Source organism: Eleutherodactylus coqui, chromosome 2, assembly GCF_035609145.1.
Source record: "Eleutherodactylus coqui strain aEleCoq1 chromosome 2, aEleCoq1.hap1, whole genome shotgun sequence".
Lineage (NCBI taxonomy): Eukaryota > Metazoa > Chordata > Amphibia > Anura > Eleutherodactylidae > Eleutherodactylus > Eleutherodactylus coqui.
Window position 1 is genome coordinate 6,486,635 of NC_089838.1, and position 22,055 is coordinate 6,508,689.

At 46.6% G+C, this 22,055-nt stretch overlaps 1 protein-coding gene across 3 annotated transcripts in view; it reads right to left on the bottom strand.

Annotated features, from left to right (window-relative positions):
- FGD4 (FYVE, RhoGEF and PH domain containing 4) overlaps positions 1-22,055 on the bottom strand; it is a 133,040-nt gene that overhangs the window by 85,426 nt on the left and 25,559 nt on the right. The window contains exon 1 of one of the 3 annotated variants that reach the window (XM_066590226.1): positions 16,290-16,396. The exons of the other annotated variants lie outside the window; for them this stretch is intronic. Coding sequence (XP_066446323.1) covers positions 16,290-16,299 — 10 coding nt within the window. The 5' untranslated portion in view covers positions 16,300-16,396. Of the gene's footprint in view, positions 1-16,289; positions 16,397-22,055 lie in introns of those variants that run through there. 3 annotated transcript variants of the gene reach the window in all.

A 22,055-nucleotide genomic window follows, 5' to 3' on the forward strand; every position in this document is an offset into this window, starting at 1 on the left:
ATGGGGGCAGTATTATAGTAGTTATATTCTTGTACATAGGGGGCAGTATTATAGTAGTTATATTCTTGTACATAGGGGCAGTATTATAGTAGTTATATTCTTGTACATAGGGGGCAGTATTATAGTAGTTATATTCTTGTACATAGGGGCAGTATTATAGTAGTTATATTGTTGTACATAGGGGGCAGTATTATAGTAGTTATATTCTTGTACATAGGGGACAGTATTATAGTAGTTATATTCTTGTACATAGGAGGCAGTATTATAGTAGTTATATTCTTGTACATAGGGGGCAGTATTATAGTAGTTATATTCTTGTACATAGGGGGCAGTATTATAGTAGTTATATTCTTGTACATAGGGAGCAGTATTATAGTAGTTATATTCTTGTACATAGGAGCAGTATTATAGTAGTTATATTCTTGTACATAGGGGGGCAGTATTATAGTAGTTATATTCTTGTACATAGGGGCAGTATTATAGTAGTTATATTGTTGTACATAGGGGGCAGTATTATAGTAGTTATATTTTTGTACATAGGGGCAGTATTATAGTAGTTATATTCTTGTACATAGGGAGCAGTATTATAGTAGTTATATTCTTGTACATAGGGGGCAGTATTATAGTAGTTATATTCTTGTACATAGGGGGCAGTATTATAGTAGTTATATTCTTGTACATAGGGAGCAGTATTATAGTAGTTATGTTCTTGTACATAGGGAGCAGTATTATAGTAGTTATATTTTTGTACATAGGGGCAGTATTATAATAGTTATATTCTTGTATATATATTCTTGTCTGCAAAGAACTGTAGTAGTAAATATTGGTAAAAAAAAACCCAGCAACGAATCACTCTGACCCAATTAAGTAATATAGATACTACAATAATTGACATAATAAAACTGCCTCACTGTAACAATCAGTCACATTGAGTTTTCATGTGAAAGATTCCTATTGTCAAAGGATAAACTACATCTAAATTGAGGTTACCCATTAGTCCACCTTCTGCCTGACATAAAGGGCTATTGTAGTCTGCAGTAAGGGGTCTCTGTATGAACCTTTTTTCTTGGGTCTGCTATAAGTTGGCTATAGACGGTGCATAGATTTGATCTGTCGGGAGTCATTAGGCACCCCTCAGCGCATCACAAAAGTTCTTCTGCCCTGATTATGGTCTTCAAATACCATATTCTTCATCAATGTCTGTATTAGGCCAATTCCACCTTTGAGCTTTGCCCGACCCTTATATAGATTCAGTGTAAAATTATTGCACTGTGTATAGTGATATTTACTAGATGTTCTTCAAAACCGATGTCTACTGTAACTAAAAAAGATACGTAGTCTTCAAGCAAATATACCAAATTTACACAATTAAAAGCCATATGGGAGTCTATAGGGGGCAGTATCACACTAGTTATATTCTTATTAGTAGTGATCAGTAGTATAATATACTCTTGCACATAGGGGGCAGTATTATAATAGTGACATTCTTGTACATAGGAGGCAGTATTGTAGTAGTTATATTCTTGAATATAGGGGGCAGTATTATAGTAGTTATATTCTTGTACATGAGGGGGCAGTATTATAGCAGTTATATTCTTGTACATGAGGGGGCAGTATTATAGCAGTTATATTCTTGTACATGAGGGGGCAGTATTATAGTAGTTATATTCTTGTACATGAGGGGGCAGTATTATAGTAGTTATATTCTTGTACATGAGGGGGCAGTATTATAGTAGTTATATTCTTGTACATGAGGGGGCAGTATTATAGTAGTTATATTCTTGTACATGAGGGGGCAGTATTATAGTAGTTATATTCTTGTACATGAGGGGGCAGTATTATAGTAGTTATATTCTTGTACATAGGAGGCAGTATTATAGTAGTTATATTCTTGTACATAGGAGGCAGTATTATAGTAGTTATATTCTTGTACATAGGAGGCAGTATTATAGTAGTTATATTCTTGTACATAGGGGGCAGTATTATAGTAGTTATATTCTTGTACATAGGGGGCAGTATTATATTAGTTATATTCTTGTACATAGGAGGCAGTATTATAGTAGATCTATTCTTGTACATAGGAGGCAGTATTATAGTAGTTATATTCTTGTACATAGGAGCAGTATTATAGTAGTTATATTCTTGTACATAGGAGGCAGTATTATAGTAGTTATATTCTATAATACTGCTCCCTATGTACAAGAATATAACTACTATAATACTGCCTCCTATGTACAAGAATATAACTACTATAATACTGCTCCTATGTACAAGAATATAACTACTATAATACTGCCTCCTATGTACAAGAATAGATCTACTATAATACTGCCTCCTATGTACAAGAATATAACTACTATAATACTGCCCCCTATGTACAAGAATATAACTACTATAATACTGCCCCCTATGTACAAGAAGTTATATTCTTGTACATAGGGGGCAGTATTATAGTAGTTATATATTCTTGTACATATGAGCAGTATTATAGTAGTTATAGTCTTGTACATAGGAGGCAGTATTATAGTAGTTATATTCTTGTACATAGGGGGCAGTATTATAGTAGTTATATTCTTGCACATATTGGGCAGTATTATAGTAGTTATATTCTTGTACATAGGGAGCAGTATTATAGTAGTTACATTCTTGTCCATAGGAGGCAGTATTATAGTAATTATATTATTGTACATAGGGGGCAGTATTATAGTAGTTATATTCTTGTACATAGGAGCAGTATTATAGTAGTTATATTCTTGTATATAGGGGGCAGTATTATAGTAGTTCTATTCTTGTACATAGGGGGCAGTATTATAGTAGTTATATTCTTGTACATAGTGGGGCATTATTATAGTGGTTATATTCTTGTACATAGGGGGCAGTATTATAGTAGTTATATTCTTGTACATAGTGGGGCAGTATTATAGTAGTTATATTCTTGTACATAGTGGGGCATTATTATAGTAGTTCTATTCTTGTACATAGGGGGCAGTATTATAGTAGTTATATTCTTGTACATAGTGGGGCAGTATTATAGTAGTTATATTCTTGTACATAGGAGCAGTATTATAGTAGTTATATTCTTGTACATAGGAGCATTATTATAGTAGTTATATTCTTGTACATAGGGGGCAGTATTATAGCAGTTATATTCTTGTACATAGTGGGGCAGTATTATAGTAGTTATATTCTTGTACATAGGAGCAGTATTATACTAGTTATATTCTTGTACATAGGAGGCAGTATTATAGTAGTTATATTCTTGTACATAGGGAGCAGTATTATAGTAGTTATAGTCTTGTACATAGGAGGCTGTATTATAGTAGATATATTCTCTTACATAGGTGGCAGTATTATAGTAGTTATATTCTTGTACATAGTGGGGCATTATTATAGTGGTTATAGTCTTGTACACAGGGAGCAGTATTAGGCCCAATGTCCATGGGTGTATTTGATTTGGGGGCACCCGTGTGGGAAAACCGCAAATCAAGCCACCCATAGGGATGCAATAGCATCCGCAAAGCAACTAAAAGCATGCAGATGTGAATTTGCTCCCCAACATTTGAATCGCATGTGCAGGAAGAAAACCGCAGCATGCTCTATTTTCCTGCAGATCCCACAGGGACGGCTTCCATTTAAAATCAATGGAAGCCGTCCGATCCCCATCACAACCGCAGCTGCCACGTGCTGCGAATCCCCGGGAAAAAGAAGGCACTGCTCATGTGCCGGCCACGTCGTCCAGCGCTCCCGGGCACATCGCCATGCTGAAGAAAGAAGATGCGCCCGGCATGGGGGAGACCCGCGCTGGATCCGGAGAGGTTGGAACCTGTCTTTTTATGTCCATGTCCGCAAGCCATGGGTGGATTCAGCAGATGGAATCCGTGCGTGCCCGTGTGCATGCGGCCTTAGAGTAGGGGATACTTTTCATCAGCTTCTTTTGTGGTGAAAAATCCCAGTATCCACGATATTGCAAAGTTCATTAGAAAAAAAAAAAAGTGAGGTCAAGAAGAAAAAATGCCAATTTCTGAGCCTATGAGCCGCGCCATTAATATGAATACGGACTTGCTTTATGTTATGTCGGCATCTCCAGGTCTGAGGAAGAACCAATAGGAGGCATTACCCAGTCAGCGACAAAAGTATCCAATTATAAGCGTATACCGCCATATTTTCTCGGCACTCGTTGTCCTTGACGAGGGGGGGGGGGGGGGGGGGGGACAGAGGATTATTAAACACCACTTTTGACCCCTGTAAGGAGATCGGCTCATCTCACAATATGGCCGCTCGCGTCTCACATGAACAATCCCAAAAGATTAATTTTCAGAATATCTTTGTCTGACGCCCGTGCGAGAAAATGTACTTCACTCCTTCCCATCAATTATTAAAGAGATTTTTCCAAGGACGGAGATTACACAGAATATCAAACCAGATCCCCCAACACTTCAGCTGCGAGAAACATTCTGAAACAATTAACCAGCGGCCGGCGAAGGCTGAATTAAAGCGCTTCAACGCGGTGACTCAGAACGCAGGGAGGTTCCCAGGATACGGAGAAGAGGCCAGAACGCTTTGTAACTGCGAGATGTAATCCCCCCTGAGCCCGGGGGCGACCCGCAGAGCACTGCAGGGCGTATGTACTAACCCGGTACCACAACCCACCAATCAGGCGCCGACCTTTAGGAGATGTTATATTGGGAGAGTCGAGGACAATATTGGGCTCTCTTCATAATCACTCATTGTTGGAGCATATTAGAAAATAAGCATTTCACTTCAAGGGGATCTTCAGACGGCGGAGTCACACATGGATTCTTCCATGAGGATTCCGCCTCTAAAACTTGGCCGAAATCTGTGAAGCTGTGAGACTGCGGATTAGCACGTGGATTTAGCGCTTTTTAGTGGGCATACGCAGAAACGACGTGGAATCCACAGTGTGAACAAGTCCTTAGATACTTCACACAGCAGGTTCCGTTGCGGAATTTTACGTGCAGCATCCACCACTAAGACCGTGGATCGGAACCCGTGGATATACTGTGGCGGATCCACGTGTAAATTAAGCCTTGCCAATTGATATCGCGCTCGCCAACATACGATTTCCCCAGAAATGCGAGATGCTTTTATCTCAAAACTGCCTTGCATTACTTCGAGGAAGTTGCGATCTTTCAGTGCGGCTAACATCGCACCATGTGTACCTGGCACGGGGCGCAATGCTTCTGGCGGCCCCACTGACAGCACTGGGTGATGCGATGGCACACCCAAAGATAAGACAGGCTGCTATTTGTTACCCACATCGCGATGCGGGCAAAAAAAAAAAAATGCTCAGGTGTATCACTCCATTCAAAAAAAAAAAAACGGGGTTCCTATCCTTGCGAGATTTGTGCGTATTGCGATTTTCTGGGCCTTAGGGCACGTTCAAGTCGCCATGAAGATTTTCCTTGTGAAAACCATGTGGAAGTTCTTGGCTTTCTGCAGCAGTTTTTGGTGGCGATCCCCATGGGGATTTAGTCCTGTCAATAGTCTAAATCCATGTGCGCGATTCTGACACATTTCCGTGAAGATTGCCACCAAGAAGTGATATGTCATTTCTTTTGTGTGGCCATCCGCGTGGAAACGTTTCAGAATTCTATGCGCAGATTTTGCTCACGGACAGATAAATTCACGTACGGATCCACGCCAAACATCACGGCAGAAAACCGCCGTATGAACCGACCCCGAGGCTGCATTCACACATGGCGGATTTTGGGGTGGATCCACACTAAAATCCAGAGAATTTTCCTGCTGCAGATTCTGGTGTGAATCCACCCAAAATGGACGTCAGAATCTGCACCATTTGAAGCAGATTTTGATGCAGATCCGCAGCAGATTTCACTTTTTCAAAGGGGCGAAGTTTGCCGCATTTCCGCATCAAAATTCACACCAAATGATGCCGATTTTGACGCAGAGTTTCTGCTGCGGAAAACTGCACCAAATCCGCCATGTGTGATCACACCCTACGGGCACGTTTACACGGCGGGTCCCTGCAGTGGAAGCTGAATCACAGTCTGCATCCCATTATACCCAACGAGAATCCATAGTCTGTACGGTGGGTCCTCCATAGACATAAATGTTCTTTTGTAGTTGCTCTGCAATCTGAATGTGGGTGGGGGCATCCCTATTAGCTAGGAATTCCCCAACTGGGGATCACCTGATCCTTATTCTCACAGCTGTAATGGGGTACCGCGGGTTCTTTTTAAATTGTTCTTGTAACTTTTTGTTGCACAGTTTGTTATGGTGAGTGGTTATACCTTTAAATGGGGATGGGAGCGAGGGGAGGAGGTCCCTGCACAGGAAGAGGAGAAAGGTCACAGTAAGGCAGCAACTCTGCTGGGGATACTCCCTGGAGCGGTTTAAGTATAAAAGCTGCAGCCCTATGGGTATCACATTTCTGAATTCATAAGGTCCACAGAAAGTAGTGCGTTTTGTTGAACCCTGAGCAGAGACCTACAGTGTTTCCTCAAAAATTAGATCTACCCCAAAAATAAGCCCCAGCCGGATTTTTGGGGAGGCTTGAAATAAGCCATAGCCTGAAAATAAGCCCTAGTTACACTACATCACTTCCTGGTTACGGGATTCAGAAATCCCATCTCCAGGAAGCGATGGCTGTGATTGTTTCTTCACCCGCTGCTCAGTCAATCAATGCAGCGCTGGATGAACCAATCACAGCCATCGCATTGGTTCATCCATCGCTGCATTGATTGGTTCATTAACTGCTGCTCAGCCAATCAACAGCCAATGCGTTGTGGAGGCAGGATTTATGAATTGGCTCTGAGCCACAGCCAGCCAATTCATAAATCCCGCCTCCACAATGCAATGGCTGTGATTGGTTCATCCAGCACTGCATACTGAGCAACGGTCACAGAACCAATAACAGCCATTATTTCCTGGGGACGGGAGTTATGAATCCCATAACCAGGAAGTGATGTTGTATGAGGGCCGAGGACTGTGGGGAAACGCGTGCCTGGAGAGGAGCGGGAGGGATCTGGACCGAGCCTGCTAGGTATAATCAGACCTCCCCTGAAAATAAAACCTAGTGCCACATTTGGGGCAAAAATTAATACAAGACAGTGTCTTATTTTTAGGGAAACCCGATACAATATTCTCCGCCCAAAATGGGACCACGAATACCCCGCTAAGTGAGAAGGGCTGTATACATTTATATGTTCCGTAAACCAGAATTCAGTTGTTGCTCCTAATATTAAACAGTTCAAAAGCAGCAAGAGGTTACAAAGAAGTTACATATGGCCGCCTGTGGGTTCCCGCCCCGTCATGGGCCTAATTTGCTGCTAGGCTACAACCCGAATCGGCGTGGTCTGATCCCGCCCACAAAGGCCCGCTGTGGCCACCGCCCACTTATATTAACTACCACCTTTTAAATACCTGGGCCTGGTGTTACCGTCTTCTACTCCAGCCTCCGTCACCCCTCCGGCACCCGGGGACCCCCCATCTGCTTGCCTGGCCTCATTCTTTCACAGCACTCACAGCTGCCCCCCACAGAGCTCACAGTCTAGTAACTCGGCTTCATTGACGTGACAGTATCACATCCTCCTAAACATCACAAGGCACCGGTTAAGCAATACATACAAAAATAGCACCCGTGACGCGACGCTGCAAGTGTCAGGCTAACAAGCACCCCAAAGTTATAAAATAGACTTACAGCACTTTGCAGTTTCTAGGAAAGGTCGGTGACAGTCGATATGTCCGCCGGCGCCCACGGGGCCCATCACATGGCTTTACTACAAATCTGACTGTGACCAAGTTTACAGTGATACATTCCAAACTTCTATATTGCTGCATTACTAAATAACCCATTAGACATGCCCATCAGGACACTAGGAAAGATGGGTGACAACTGATCTGGAAGCTAATGGCAGCCCTATAGGTTGTCACTCAGCTTTCCACACAACACATGGAATTCAGAAATAGCTGGATAGCATGTTAAACAATTGAACATGTTGATTTTTAGGGGTTAATACCCGCTGAACAACAGACATGGCAAGTGTGGGGGTAAATGCCCATTGAATTAATTAAAGACATGGCAAGTGTGGGGGTAAATGCCCATTGAATTAATTACAGACATGGCAAGTGTGGGGGTAAATGCCCATTGAATTAATTACAGACATGGCAAGGGTGGGGGTAAATGCCCATTGAATTAATTACAGACATGGTTACTTTGGGGGCAAATGCCCATTGAATTACAGATATGATCATTTTGGAGAGGTAAGTGCCATCTGGATTGCAGTCCTGGTAATATAGGGGTACATGCCCTCTGAATTGCAGTTATTTTAGGGTGTAAATGCCCTTTAAAATTGCAAATATGGTTATTTTGGGGGTAAATGCCCCCAAAGTTTAAAAAAAAAAATGCCGTTTTTTCTTGTAATGCCCCCAGGACGGTGCAGAGTAGAGGAGGAGGTACATAATGGGCATCGACCCTTCCAACAAGGAGCTATACATCTCACTGCATTAGTAATCCATAAGAGCCAAACAAGGGACTCAATTGTTGTCCCCGCTGATCTGTACCCAGAGAAATATGCCAGGCATGCACTCTTTATCCAAAAAGCCAAATCTCATAGTAGCCTCCTACACCAGCAGACCAGCAGGGCCCGAGGGCAAGGGGCCGGAGATACTCTGCCTCCACGGGGAGGAGATACATATAGCTGCTGCCTCAAACTTATGAATGAAGGGGCTGCAAAATGCACCAAAAACCTGAACACATGACCCAGGATATAGCGGATTGCTGCAATGGGAACACCACCCTACACCAGCCCCCCAGGGCATCCCAGTGCAAGCAGGTAGGACTGCAGCAGGTCATAGACAACAAAGGGATTGGGTGATCCTCTGCATTAGGTAGAACCAGCACCCCTCTATAGGTGATCAGGCAGAATGACATTTTTGGAATGGCCCATTCATCCCTTACCTGGAGGCAAGCGGAATCCAAAAATGATGCACCGGCGTCCCGCATGGAATTCTTTATTAGTCCCAATTCCGGGCCGGTCCTGGGATTCTTCCCCACTGCAGGTCTCCGTCCCCACACTGTATTGCTTCCCAGCTTTTCTCCAGCAAGCTCCACATTCCAGTGGGGAGGGAACAGATGGCGATATCCGTGGTAACCGGCCTCAGCTTACTCCATTGGATGAATGTGGCTCCTGCCTATTGGGCAACCAGGTTTTTTTTTTTCTTCACTCATTGTCCCTATGCTTTGCAAATTTCTTAATGAAGGAACAAGCTGCCCCTGGCAATGGCAGAGCTGGCTGACAGGTGACGGTTTTTTTTTCCGTTTTTTTTTTGTCCTAGTGCTCTAGTTTGCAGCATAAAAGACTGGAAGGCGACCCAAGACTGTGAATGCAGAGCCGGGGGGTCAGGACTTTGTCAGCAAGAATTTTTTTTTCTTCCTTCTTCATTTCTACTGCAAAGGGAGGAACAAAACGAAGCATGTGCCAAAGCCAAAACGATTGTCCCCCATTCACAGATTAATCCTACAGACCACACATGGGCTTCATAGGACGGCTCTGGATGAACATTTCCTTTAAGACTCATTATAGCACAGCCCCGCCATGCCTGGATTCAATTAACATTAAATGCAAGCTGTATAAAATGTGACTTCCCATACCGATTATAGACTAGGGCTGGGTACTGGAGATAATAGACGGCCGTGTCTAGTTCAGGATGCTCATCCATTACAAAGAGGCTCTCTGTGCATTATATAGGCAGTGTATTGATTTTTCACCGTTATTGTGTGTAATACTTCATTTCCCCTGCGGGGGAGCTGCAGGGAGATTGAGCACTTGCTGCTATGTTTCCCTAAAGATTACAGCTGATCAGTGATTATCTCAGCATAATACACTGAATGGCCACTTTATTAGAGACCCCAACTCTTTTATGATTGGAGCTTCCATGTATAGCAACTGGAGTCGTGACCCCGGATTGCAAGTTTTCTGTGAATCAGTGTGTATCCACGTAAGGGTGCCTTCACACGTAGCGGAAATGCTGTTGATCACACTATTGGTGCAGATTTTAATTTGGTATCAGTTGCGTATTCACAGCTGATTTCAGCCTTTCTGGTGCTGCTCACCTCCGTACACCAAGAGCGCAGCCAGGAACTGATGCTGAGCGCCGCCGCCGCCGCTGGTCAAGTGATGCAAAAGTGGGCTGCATTACATGGGAAAATCCAGCGATCTGGGCAACTCCCAACAAGGCCCGGTCATCGGTGTTAGACTAACCGGGGCCGGGATTTCACTGCAAACCTTGTGGGGTTTTCTTGGGTAGCGTTGTGGAGAGTATACAGAGAATAGTGTGATTGAGGAAAACATCCAGCAAAATGAGATCCTGTGGACGGAAACATTCGTCAGCAAAAGGGGTCAGAGGAGGATGTCAAGAATTTCCTGATGAACAGGCGCTGCACAGTCAAGAGCAGCAGAATGCAACGTTGGTGAGCCAACTAATGTGTCCGAACGTGCAAGTCGTACTTCCTTAGCACGGATGGGCTATACCAGCAGACCACCAGTTCCAGGGCCATTGTGTCTAAGAGAAATAGAAAGGAGAGACTCCAGCTGGGAAACGGGTGCAAAAAGTGTAGCACTGAGCAGTCGAGAAACATCACACCGTGCTGATGGGAGGTCGGAATTTGGCGCAAGCAACTGGAATCGATGACCCCTTCCTGTCAGGTTGGTGGAGTAATGGTGTGGGGAAGGTTTTCTTAGCGCACGCTGGGTTCTGGATGGACAGCACAATGAATTGCTGAGGTTCTGAAGATGAAAGAAGGTCCAACGCGCTACTGGATGGGGGTCTTTAACAAAGTGGCCACTTAGTTTCTTATATCTTATAGGTTTTCCGCAGTTCTACTACTGACGCTTCTGAGGTTCCACTACTATTCTCATGTACAGAGTCTGCACGATCTAGTATAGCTGCACGGTACAACTTCCATTTATCTCCTGTGACCTACAAATCCCAGTATGCCCATAGATAATCAATGCTTTTCCCATGGCGCGTCTAGTCCTTTGGTTCCGGAAGCATTAAAGGGGTTGTCCAGGGTTAGAAAAACATGGCTGCTTTCTTCCAAGCACAGCGCCACCCTTGTCCATATGGTTGCGTGTGGTATTGCAGTGAATGAGAGCTGAGCTGCAATACCAGAGACAAGGGTGGTACTGTGCCTGGAAGAAAGCAGCCATGTTTTTGTAACCCTGGACAACCCCTTTAATGGGGTTGTATGGTTACCGGACAACATCCCCCCTGTAGGACCCATTGTGCTAGAACAACAAAAGCAGCGGTACTTACCTGCTACCTACCACTGCTGCTGTGAATCTGCTTTTTGCTGTGGCAAATGTCACCTGAGCGCTGCAGCCAATCACAGGCTGCAGCATCAGTGGCCGTTCTCCTGGCATCGGTGCCCACATCCTGGGCACAGTAGACCCTTTAGGCCCCATGTCCACGGGCGTTGCGGTATCCCGCGGCTGAGATTCGCAACAGCCCGGGAGCAGGTGCCAGCAGACCGTTCTACGCAGGTCAGCCTATCTGTCAGATAGGCTGACCGCCGAGAATCGGCGCAATTCGCAGCATGCTAAGAATTGCCGTCCGCGAGTGGAGAATCGCAACGATTCTCCGCTTGTGGACACGGGGACGGCGCTTTCCATAGCAACGGTAAAATCACTGCCGTGGACAGGGGGCCTTAGGGGAAATGTTAGCCAGTAACTTTGCTACTCCTTCAAGCATAATAGCGCCCCCTATGTTTCCAAATTGTGGCAGTACTTACTCCTACCGTTCTTCAATTTCCCATGTGACCTGGGGAGCAGTGCCACGTTCTGGACGCCTCATGTATGCCCCCCCCTTTGCATCTTAAAAACCAATCAGCGCCCAAATTTCATCTCATAGATTGAAATATTCCGCATTGTTGCCGGTTGCACAAATCTCATTACAGATGAATTATGGCTGGATTGTAAGCGTCTCCTGTGTAACGTGACAGCATGATGGATGTACAGGCGGCCACACAATTACCTGCCGAATACCCTAGGAAACCCAAATCAAGCCATTACATGTTAAATGTGTATGTGCGAGCGAGCGTGTGTATAGAATAGATTTACTACATATACACACATATATACACACATATATACACACACACATATATACACACATATATACATACACATATATACACACATATATACATACACATACATAGACATATATACATACACATACATAGACATATATACATACACATACATAGACATATATACATACACATACATAGACATATATACACACACATATACATACACATATATACACACAGTCAGCACCAAACCTCCCCTGGAAGTTGTCGGATGGAACTTCCTCTGTGATTGTAACGGTGATATAAGTAAGAGATTCCAATATCAGAGCAAAAGGAGAATTTATAGTGGAGAACTGACCCCTTATAGGAAGAATCTAGTACCCTATTGTACCGTCTCCAGCTTGGATACAAGATGTGATACGGGAGGCATGGAGGCTCTAGTACCCTGTTGTACCGTCTCCAGCTTGGATACAAGATGTGATACGGGAGGCATGGAAGCTCTAGTACCCTGTTGTACCGCCTCTAACTTGGATACAAGATGTGATACAGGCAGGCATGGAGGCTCTAGTACCCTGTTGTACTGCCTCTAGTTTGGATACAAGATGTGATACAGGTGGGCATGGAGACTCTAGTACCCTGTTGTACCATCTCTAGCTTGGATACAAGATGTGATACAGCAGGCATGGAGGCTCTAGTACCCTGTTGTACCGCCTCTAGCTTGGATACAAGATGTGATACAGGCAGGCATGGAGGCTCTAGTACCCTGTTGTACTGCCTCTAGCTTGGATATAAGATGTGATACAGGCGGGCATGGAGGCTCTAGTACCCTGTTGTATCACCTCTAGCTTGGATACAAGATGTGATACAGGTGGGCATGGAGGCTCTAGTACCCTGTTGTATCACCTCTAGCTTGGATACAAGATGTGATTCAGGTGGGCATGGAGGCTCTAGTACCCTGTTGTATCACCTCTAGCTTGGATACAAGATGTGATACAGGTGGGCATGGAGGCTCTAGTACCCTGTTGTATCACCTCTAGCTTGGATACAAGATGTGATACAGGTGGGCATGGAGGCTCTAGTACCCTGTTGTATCACCTCTAGCTTGGATACAAGATGTGATTCAGGTGGGCATGGAGGCTCTAGTACCCTGTTGTACCGCCTCTAGCTTGGATACAAGATGTGATACAGGTGGGCATGGAGGCTCTAGTACCCTGTTGTACCGCCTCTAGCTTGGATACAAGATGTGATACAGGGAGGTATGGAGGCTCTAGTACCCTGTTGTACCGCCTCTAGCTTGGATACAAGATGTGATACAGGTGGGCATGGAGGCGCTTACCTACAGAGTTCTCCAAACAATGAGATGCACTTTGTAGCTGCTTCTTCCCCGAGGTTAGGGGCCCCCGAATCACCAGTGGTGTGAATCTACACCTAACCGTATGCTGGGAGTTGTAGTATCACAACAGCTGCAGAATCATTGGTCGGTCTGGAGAGCTCCTTGCCCCATGAGGACTGGTTTGGTATATCTTGAAGCAGTAGCGTATCCTTTTAGAGAACGTGTGGCACCTAGAATATCTCATCCTTGAACTTCCCCCCGACCTGATGTGAAGGCCTCCTCGCCTGAGGAGCTGCTGAGAGTCGAGCACCAAATATGGCTTTTCGTCCAGCGATTATAATCTGGGATCGCGCTTCTACGTTCCAGCAGTTACAATCTCTATAAATCTCGGCCTCCGATAGTTTATACAACGGAGAACAGATGAGCCGGAGAAACGACAGAGACCTCCCCAAACAAAGAGACATCTCACAGGTTCAGCGGCACGGAACATATACCGCCATATGGTGCCAACCGAATATAGGTATATACAACCTAAGCAGAACGCAAGCAGTCAGTTCTAGCTGTTCGGCGACAATCAGTACGGCTACCAGCATCAATAGAAGTCACTGGAAGTAATTCTGCATCGTTACTGCAATTAGGCTGGGCTCACACGGGGCGGAATCTGTCGGCAATCTCAAGCCCGAGATTAAGCAGCGAAGTGGACGAGATTTGAAAAACTCCCATGCGCACGCTGCGGACAGTCCATTGTGGCTGAGCAACAATGTCGCACAGAATTCAAAGCCATGGCATGTCAATTGTATCGCCGTTTCCGCTGCGGGCGCTCGCCTCCCTGTGGGGAGAGATGGCCACAGCGGAACAAGCCGCTTTCAAAACCCGCGGAACTTCAACTGCGGACATTCTGTGAGATTTATGCCTCGTGTGAACCCAGCCTAAAGCTGCTGCTTGTGAGTCACTTGGGCCCACGGGCACAGTTGAATTGCGGAATACGCGCTGGGCACCTGCGGGTACAATCCGCAGTTCAAGCCACCTACAGACAGACATGGGCATCCGCAGCAGAATTACTTTTGTTTCGGTAAACAAAATCGCAGCATGCTTCATTTTGTCGCAGTTCCTACGTTGAAGTCAATGGAAGCCGTCCGATCCGTGGCCCGCCCGCAGGTGACACTGCGGACCGGCCGCGGATCCGGTGAGAAAGCTGGAGAATTTTTTTTAAAAGCTCCGCATATGCAGTGGAGAAAATAGAAGACCTGCACAACTACGCAGAGGATTCAGACGGGTGAGTAATGTCCTCGGCCGCGGGCACGGTGGGATTCAGTATAGGGCTCCCGCCCATGGAATCCGACCCGCCCGTTCAGGGTAGGAGAACTGTAATGGCAGCCATATTGAGTCTTACCCAGCTTTCCTAAAAGTACACTCCTTCTCAAAGAAAAAAAATCGCGCCCCTAGAAGTTGTTGTCGTTTTGCAGTAAACCCGTCCTATGGTTCCATCTCAGGCAGATCTGTAAATGATGAGTTGTGGTGATTAGATGGATGGTCTTATCACCGGAGGCCTTAAAAGTGGTTCCCCCCTTGGCCTATAAGAGGCTCTCGACGCAGTGAAGAGATTTCGCTCTGTTACTAGAGTCTGAGAGGGGCGCATTATTGGGATGCGAGAGGCTGGATGGTCGTATCGATGAATTGTTACCCACAAGCAGCTCTAACCAGACTGTTAGGAGGTGTTGGGACCACTGGATGTGTGAGGGCATACAAGGTGACCGGGCTCAGGACGCCCCCTACAGACCACCAGTAGAGAGTCTGACCAGACTGTTAGGGGGTGTTGGGACCAGTGGATGTGTGAGGGTACACAAGGTGACCGGGCTCAGGACGCCCCCTACAGACCACCAGTAGAGAGGAGCATCTGACCAGACTGTTAGGAGGTGTTGGGTCCAGTGGATGGGGGCACACAAGGTGACCAGGCTCAGGACGCCCCATACAGACCACCAGTAGAGCGTCTGACCAGACTGTTAGGAGGTGTTGGGACCACTGGATGTGTGAGGGCACTCAAGGTGACCGGGCTCAGGATGCCCCCTACAGACCACCAGTAGAGAGGATCATCTGACCAGACTGTTGGGAGGTGTTGGGACCAGTGGATGGGGGAACACAAGGTGACCGGGCTCAGGACGCCCCCTACAGACCACCAGTAAAGAGAAGCGTCTGACCAGACTGTTAGGGGGTGTTGGGTCCAGTGGATGGGGGCACACAAGGCGACCAGGCTCAGGACGCCCCATACAGACCACCAGTAGAGAGTCTGACCAGACTGTTAGGGGGTGTTGGGTCCAGTGGATGGGGGCACACAAGGTGACTGCAAATGCACACAATTTAGGTGTGGATTTGGCTCCTATGAGTTTTCTGCTGTGGAAGGTTGGCAGTGAATACGCCCCATGTGAAGGCACCCTTATGGTTTCCCACATCAAACTTCTATTTTCTGAAACCAAAAGCAAATCCCCATATTATAAACCCTGATCGTCCACATGACTTTCTACAAACCTAAAAGCGAAAAACCAGAGCAAAAGCATCAATAGCCTAAAATAGCAATAATAATAAGTGTAGAGCGGTCTAATGATGAGAAGCGGCGCAGGCTGCACAGTCAACTCATTACGGCCAAACCACAAGGAAGAAAAAACCGAAACGCACAAGTAAAGAGGAACTGGTGGGTGTACGCTATCTCCAGTTATATGGTCATGTGCAGGGGCGCCGATGCACCCGGGTCTCAATGCCCGCTTCGCCGTCAGTATTATAAATGGCCCGCGTAGGCGAGGGCCCTAAACACATTGCGTATTGGAAGCCAGAAGATATGATCATGTGTATTTAAAATGACCAGAATAGCGGCCGTATACTCACACCCCCCCATGAGCCGCTCCTCCAGGTGCCTCTACATTTCTGCAGTGAAGTCCGCCAAAATTGGCCCACCCGGCCACCAAAAGTCCTCCTGTAGAACCATACAGAGCCGCGCCACTGCCAGCCGTAACCTTAGGCGGCTCTATAGGAAATGCTGTATGTAGATTTGTAAAAGCTGCAAACAATTTGCAACCGCAGGAAACTTGCAAAAGTATTTCGAAACACGGAGGAAGCCGTTCCTCACTTCTTGTTTTGGATTGTTCAAAGCGGACCCCCTTACCTTCCCGGTTTCCTTGCTGTGCACGGTCTTGTGCATTCTTCGTATAGTAGATCAGTACATGCCTACAGATTTCCGTAACATGCGATGCAGAGGAGATAACAATTGCTGCCTGCTTTTTGCTTCCTTTTTCTGGTAAGTATATAAGCTAGAAGTGTCCGAGCCGAATATTGTATATGGCGTATACCAACATATCACACAGTATAGAAAACGTATGCGCCACCAATGAAACGTCATCCCTTTATTAACAAGTATGTAGATATTACAGTAAACGGCGCAAGGCGCTCACGGAGGCGGCGTCTGACTATAGATTCTGCAGCAAATACCGCTCGTAGCATGGGAAAGCGCTTCGTCCCGCGCACGAGCGCAAATCAATTGCGATTTTCTGCTCGCGGAGGGAAAAAAAAATATCGCAGAATGCTCCATTTTAGTGCCGTGTCCGCACGGATGGCTTCTATTGAAGTCATGGAAGCCGTCCGCCACGCAGCCCGTCCGCAATTAACATTGTAGACAGGTCACGGATTCTGCGATGGCGAGAGAAATTCTGTACATCTGCACGTCTCACGGCTCGCCGGATGGCCCATCCGCAGTACAGGTGAGTGGGGTCACCCGCCGGACACAGTCGCATCCAGAACCTGACCTGGTCGTGTGCTGCTAGGAGCCCGCAGTGTTCACGCGTACCAGTCACTTCTACCCCTGTACCGCAGATGATCCGCTGTCGGACAAGCGCAGTACGGATTTTTTTTTTTCTTGAATCCCTGTTTTTTTTCTGCACGTTTTCCGCACAAAAATAGAGCATGCAGCGATTTTTTACCTCCATGAGCAGAAAATCGCAATTGATTTCCGGGCGCGTGCAGGAAAAAGCGCTTTTCCATAGCATGCTATAGGCGGCATTCGCTGAAGAATCCGGACGCCTGCTCCGCTGCCATAATGCAAATCCAGTGGCGTGCAGCCGGCATAAAGCAGCAGACCCCTGGGTACGGGTGGTGTGAGGTCTGCACCCGGCGTTAGGCTTTACTGCTCAGTCTCAGGACAGATCCGAACAGCACCCATTGACTTGTAGTGGGATCCGTTCGGTCTCTGCTCAGCTAATCCCTACCACTTAAGGGCGGCTTCGCACGAGCGTAATTCACTGCTGCCGCCTGCATGAGTCTACGGCAGATGGGTAATACCCTATGGATTAACCATACGTTCCTGTGAAGGACCTCTAAGAAACGAGAGCGATCAACGGCTCCCCATATAAGACGATCAAATGCAATGTGAAGATGGATCCGAAGAGATCGCCAAGTACATGCGCCGACGTGCGTCCCAAGATAGACCTCATCGCAACGCCAACACGTGAACAGCAATACGGACGCGCGCTCCAGCCCGGACACACAGCAGCAGGAATGGCAACATGTATGTAACATATGTTGTGTGCCGACATGCATCCCACACTGAAACGCGTGATTTTGGAAGCGCTATGATAAAAGCCAAAAACATTGCGGTGGGGTCCATCTGGGGGCGCGCATCGGCACGGGGGCTTCAGCGCTCTGTTCTAATGTTCTGTATTTGATCATTTTAGATGGGCGCTCTATTTTTGAGTTACTGGGGCTCATACTGAAAAAGCTGGATGCGAAACGCGTGTCAGAGCGCAGCGACTCCTGGATCTGTAGGATGTTCGTATGGGTTTGCCTTTGGGATGATCTATAAGATGGAGGATACGTGGCACATTTACAATGTATGAGAGTATAATAAGACTGTTATCGCATGCCGTTACCCGGTGGTCTGCTGCTGTAGTGAGCGCCTCGGGCCCTTACTGTAACGTCTACAGATTTGGTGATAAAGAGATTCTCTCTCATCGGCGCGGTTTATAGGTTTGTAGGTTTATATACTTCTTCTGTTAAAGGGGTTGTCCCGCGCCGAAACGGTTTTTTTTTTTCTTTTAACCCCCCCCCCCCCCCCCCCCCCATCCCCCGTTCGGCGCGAGACAACCCCGATGCAGGGGTTAAAAAAACAAACCGGAGAGTGCTTACCTGAATCCCGGCGGTCCGGCGTCTTCATACTCACCTGCTGAAGATGGCCGCCGGGGTCTGCTCCCTCCGTGGACCGCAGCTCTTCTGTGCGGTCCATTGCCGATTCCAGCCTCCTGATTGGCTGGAATCGGCACGTGACGGGGCGGAGCTACACGGAGCCGGCATTTTGCACGAGCGGCTCCATTGAAGAGAGCAGAAGACCCGGACTGCGCAAGCGCGGCTAATTTGGCCATCGGAGGCCGAAAATTAGTCGGCACCATGGAGACGAGGACGCCAGCAACGGAGCAGGTAAGTGAAAAACTTTTGATAACTTCTGTATGGCTCATAATTAATGCACAATGTACATTACAAAGTGCATTAATATGGCCATACAGAAGTGTATAGACCCACTTGCTGCCGCGGGACAACCCCTTTAAGACCAAGCCTGAATTATATCTTAGAGGACGACACAAGCGCCAATTTCATCAATGTTTTTGGAGTGTCGGACACCCAAATAAAATCCATGCAAGTACTGGTGGGACATACACTGACATCCCAAAGGTCAAGGAACGAATATCATGTAGGACCCACTCTAGCCCTGCAACTTGACAAGGCAACGAATCCACAAATGGACAGAAGACGTCTGGAGGTCTCTGTGGTATCTGTAGGTGCAGGATCTCAGGCATTAATGGACCTCTTCACCAAATCCCATATATGTGTGGTTGGGGTCATGTTGGGTGACCGTGCCGGCTGCACCATTCGTAGGAACTCTCCAAAATGCTCCTCAAACCAGTTCTGGACAACGTAGTCCCAATGGCACAATGTGTTATCCTGCTGGAATACCCCATCATTGTGGGGTACATGAAGTTCATGAAAAGCTGTAAATGGTCCGTGAGCAGTGAAATGTAGTGGGCACTGGTCAATGATGTATTTAGGTGGGCCCAAGCCATGCCATGAGAACCCACCCCACACCAGTATGGAACCACCGCCAGCCAACTGTGATCCATGGCTTCATGGGGTCTGCGCCACACACCAACCCTACAGTCAGCCCGAAACAACTGGTAAGGTGACTCACTGGACCCCACCTTGTGTTACCAATCTTCTAGGGTTCCGTCAGCAACCCTACAGGCCCACAGAGATGAATGGCAGATGCGCATACAGGAAGAGTCAATCTGATGGCGCGCATTGACTTCGGAAGGGCACAATGCTGGGCGCCTAGTGAGTATGAAATATACCTCCCAGGCTCCCCGTAGTTTATGGGGGTCAAAGGTGATAACAGGTTCCCCTTAAGGGTCATGGAAATGGAGTGGAAGGGAAACAAATACCAGACCCTTCTGTCCTGAGTGCCAGCACCTTAATAAGGGGCCCATTTTTAGCTCCAGTATGGGGCCCCCATTGCTTCTATATACACCACTACAAGGGGTCCTCAGAGTGGTGCGAGGGTCACTGGTCCTCCATATAAGTGAATACCCTGAGTGCAGGGCCCCTAGAGGACTATGCTCTGGGAGATGTAAGGCTTTCGAACCTCACTCCCAGACATTTACGTGTTCTAGCCCTACAGGGCCATATGATAGACCCTAATTGTTTCTGTTTTTACCCCAAATCTCCCTACGATTGGCAATTAGGATTTTGCTAATGAAATTTGACATTTAACAATGTTCTAAAAACCTTCTGAATAAAAATAGTACGTCCTCCAGAGTGGGGGGGGGGGGGGGGCAGATCGGAACTCTCTGGAAACAGTCGGATTGCTTAATATATCTAAATGACAGGAAATTTCTCTGAGCTGGAGAACGTCAACGTCTGTCTTGTGAGAAGGTTCCCTCGCATCGTGAAAAGGACTTTTTGTTTGCAAATCTTGAGGCAGAGGAAAGTCTCAGCACATGTTTGTGGTAACGGAGATTAATCCTTAATCCTAATTTATTTATGTTTAACCCATTAGCCAGTCCATGCAACGCAAGAGCCTTTAATTATGTGGGGGGGCGGCAATGATAAATGTGATTATGGGGTCACTGCCGAGTGGAGGTTGCTTGTTCCTTCTGTGTCCACACTACATTGCTGACTACCCATCACTGGGGGCTCGTCCGGGATGAAAAAAAAAGTCTGTTTTTTCTTCCGAAAAACAGCGCCACTCTTGTCCTGTGACTGTGTCTGGTATTGCAGCTCATCTCAAGTTATTTTAAAATTACCATACCAAATACAACCCACCGATTTAAAAAAATTATTACAGTTCTGTACAACCTGTTTAAGAAGTATTTCCACCTCCTGTTTGATCAGTTTATGCGGTTGAACCCCCACCCATCAGACATTGATGGCCTATCTATCAGTGCTTAGGCAACCATGTGATTACCCTAAATGGATGGTTTCAGACTGTGTAGGAACACAACTTACTGACCAAGTGTATAGTAACACTCAGCTTTCAATGTATTCCTACATTTCCAGGAGGAATAACAGAGGAACCGCACAATGTAAAGTTCTAAGAAAAGCTGCCCCAGAACTGTTCCTTCAGAGGGGAATGGGAGTATTTACTAAAACATGTCCGGAGAGGCGATAGGTCTTCCTTAACCCTTTCCTGACTAGAAGCTTTACCTCCATGGCATGGGTCACCTGCACATTTATAGCCTGTGGGCAGTCAAGAACTGGTTAAAACACAAATCCAATACTGCAGCTTGTCTCAGAGCTTCCTATCAGTACCCAACGTGTGTGTGACCCCCTCCTGCACTTCACCATAGTCACACCACTCTCTGCAGCGAGTGGAGAATGCCCGTGCATGTCAATGCCCACCGCTGAGGGCGAGCTGCCATCCAGAGGCCGGCGTATCTGAGCCGCACCGACTGCTCTCACCAAAAGTTTCACAACCCCAGGCGGTTTCCTTTTTCAACCCACTTCCATAAACCAAAAAAAGGATCCAAGCAACTTTGAAATGTTCCAGTCCCGTAAAGTGTACGCAGCTCTGAGCGCCGCTTCCCTTTAACCCTTCAGATGCTGCATGAACTGTGTGCTGCGTGAGCATTATGTAATATTCAGCCTAGAGCGATGCTATAATCCCCGCACATTCTCAGATCGAATTCCGCACCAAAAATGCTACATAAACCCGCGTCGTAGGAACTAGTGCGCAGATCTTTATGCACATGGATTTTGGAATGTATGTCGGAGCAAAAAAAAAAAAAAATTGTAAGGTACCGCTGTGATGGGAACCTCCTTGGGGGGGGGGGGGCATACGGCCTTGCCTCATTGGCTGGGACAGAATCCGCATGCTGATCCGTGGCAGACCTCTGAGGCTCAGCCAGGGATCTCTGCCGCAGATTAGGGCCCAGTCACAGGGGCGTGTAGTGTCCGGACTCAAAGCACAGCGCCCGGACCCATTAAAGCCCATCGGCGTATTCAGAGGCGCGCATTTTTTTTTTTATGTGGACCAATTTTGCATGTAAAAAAGGGAAATTGCAGCATGTCCCATCTTCATGGACGATTATGTCTACGGGAGCATTAAAAAGAAAAAAA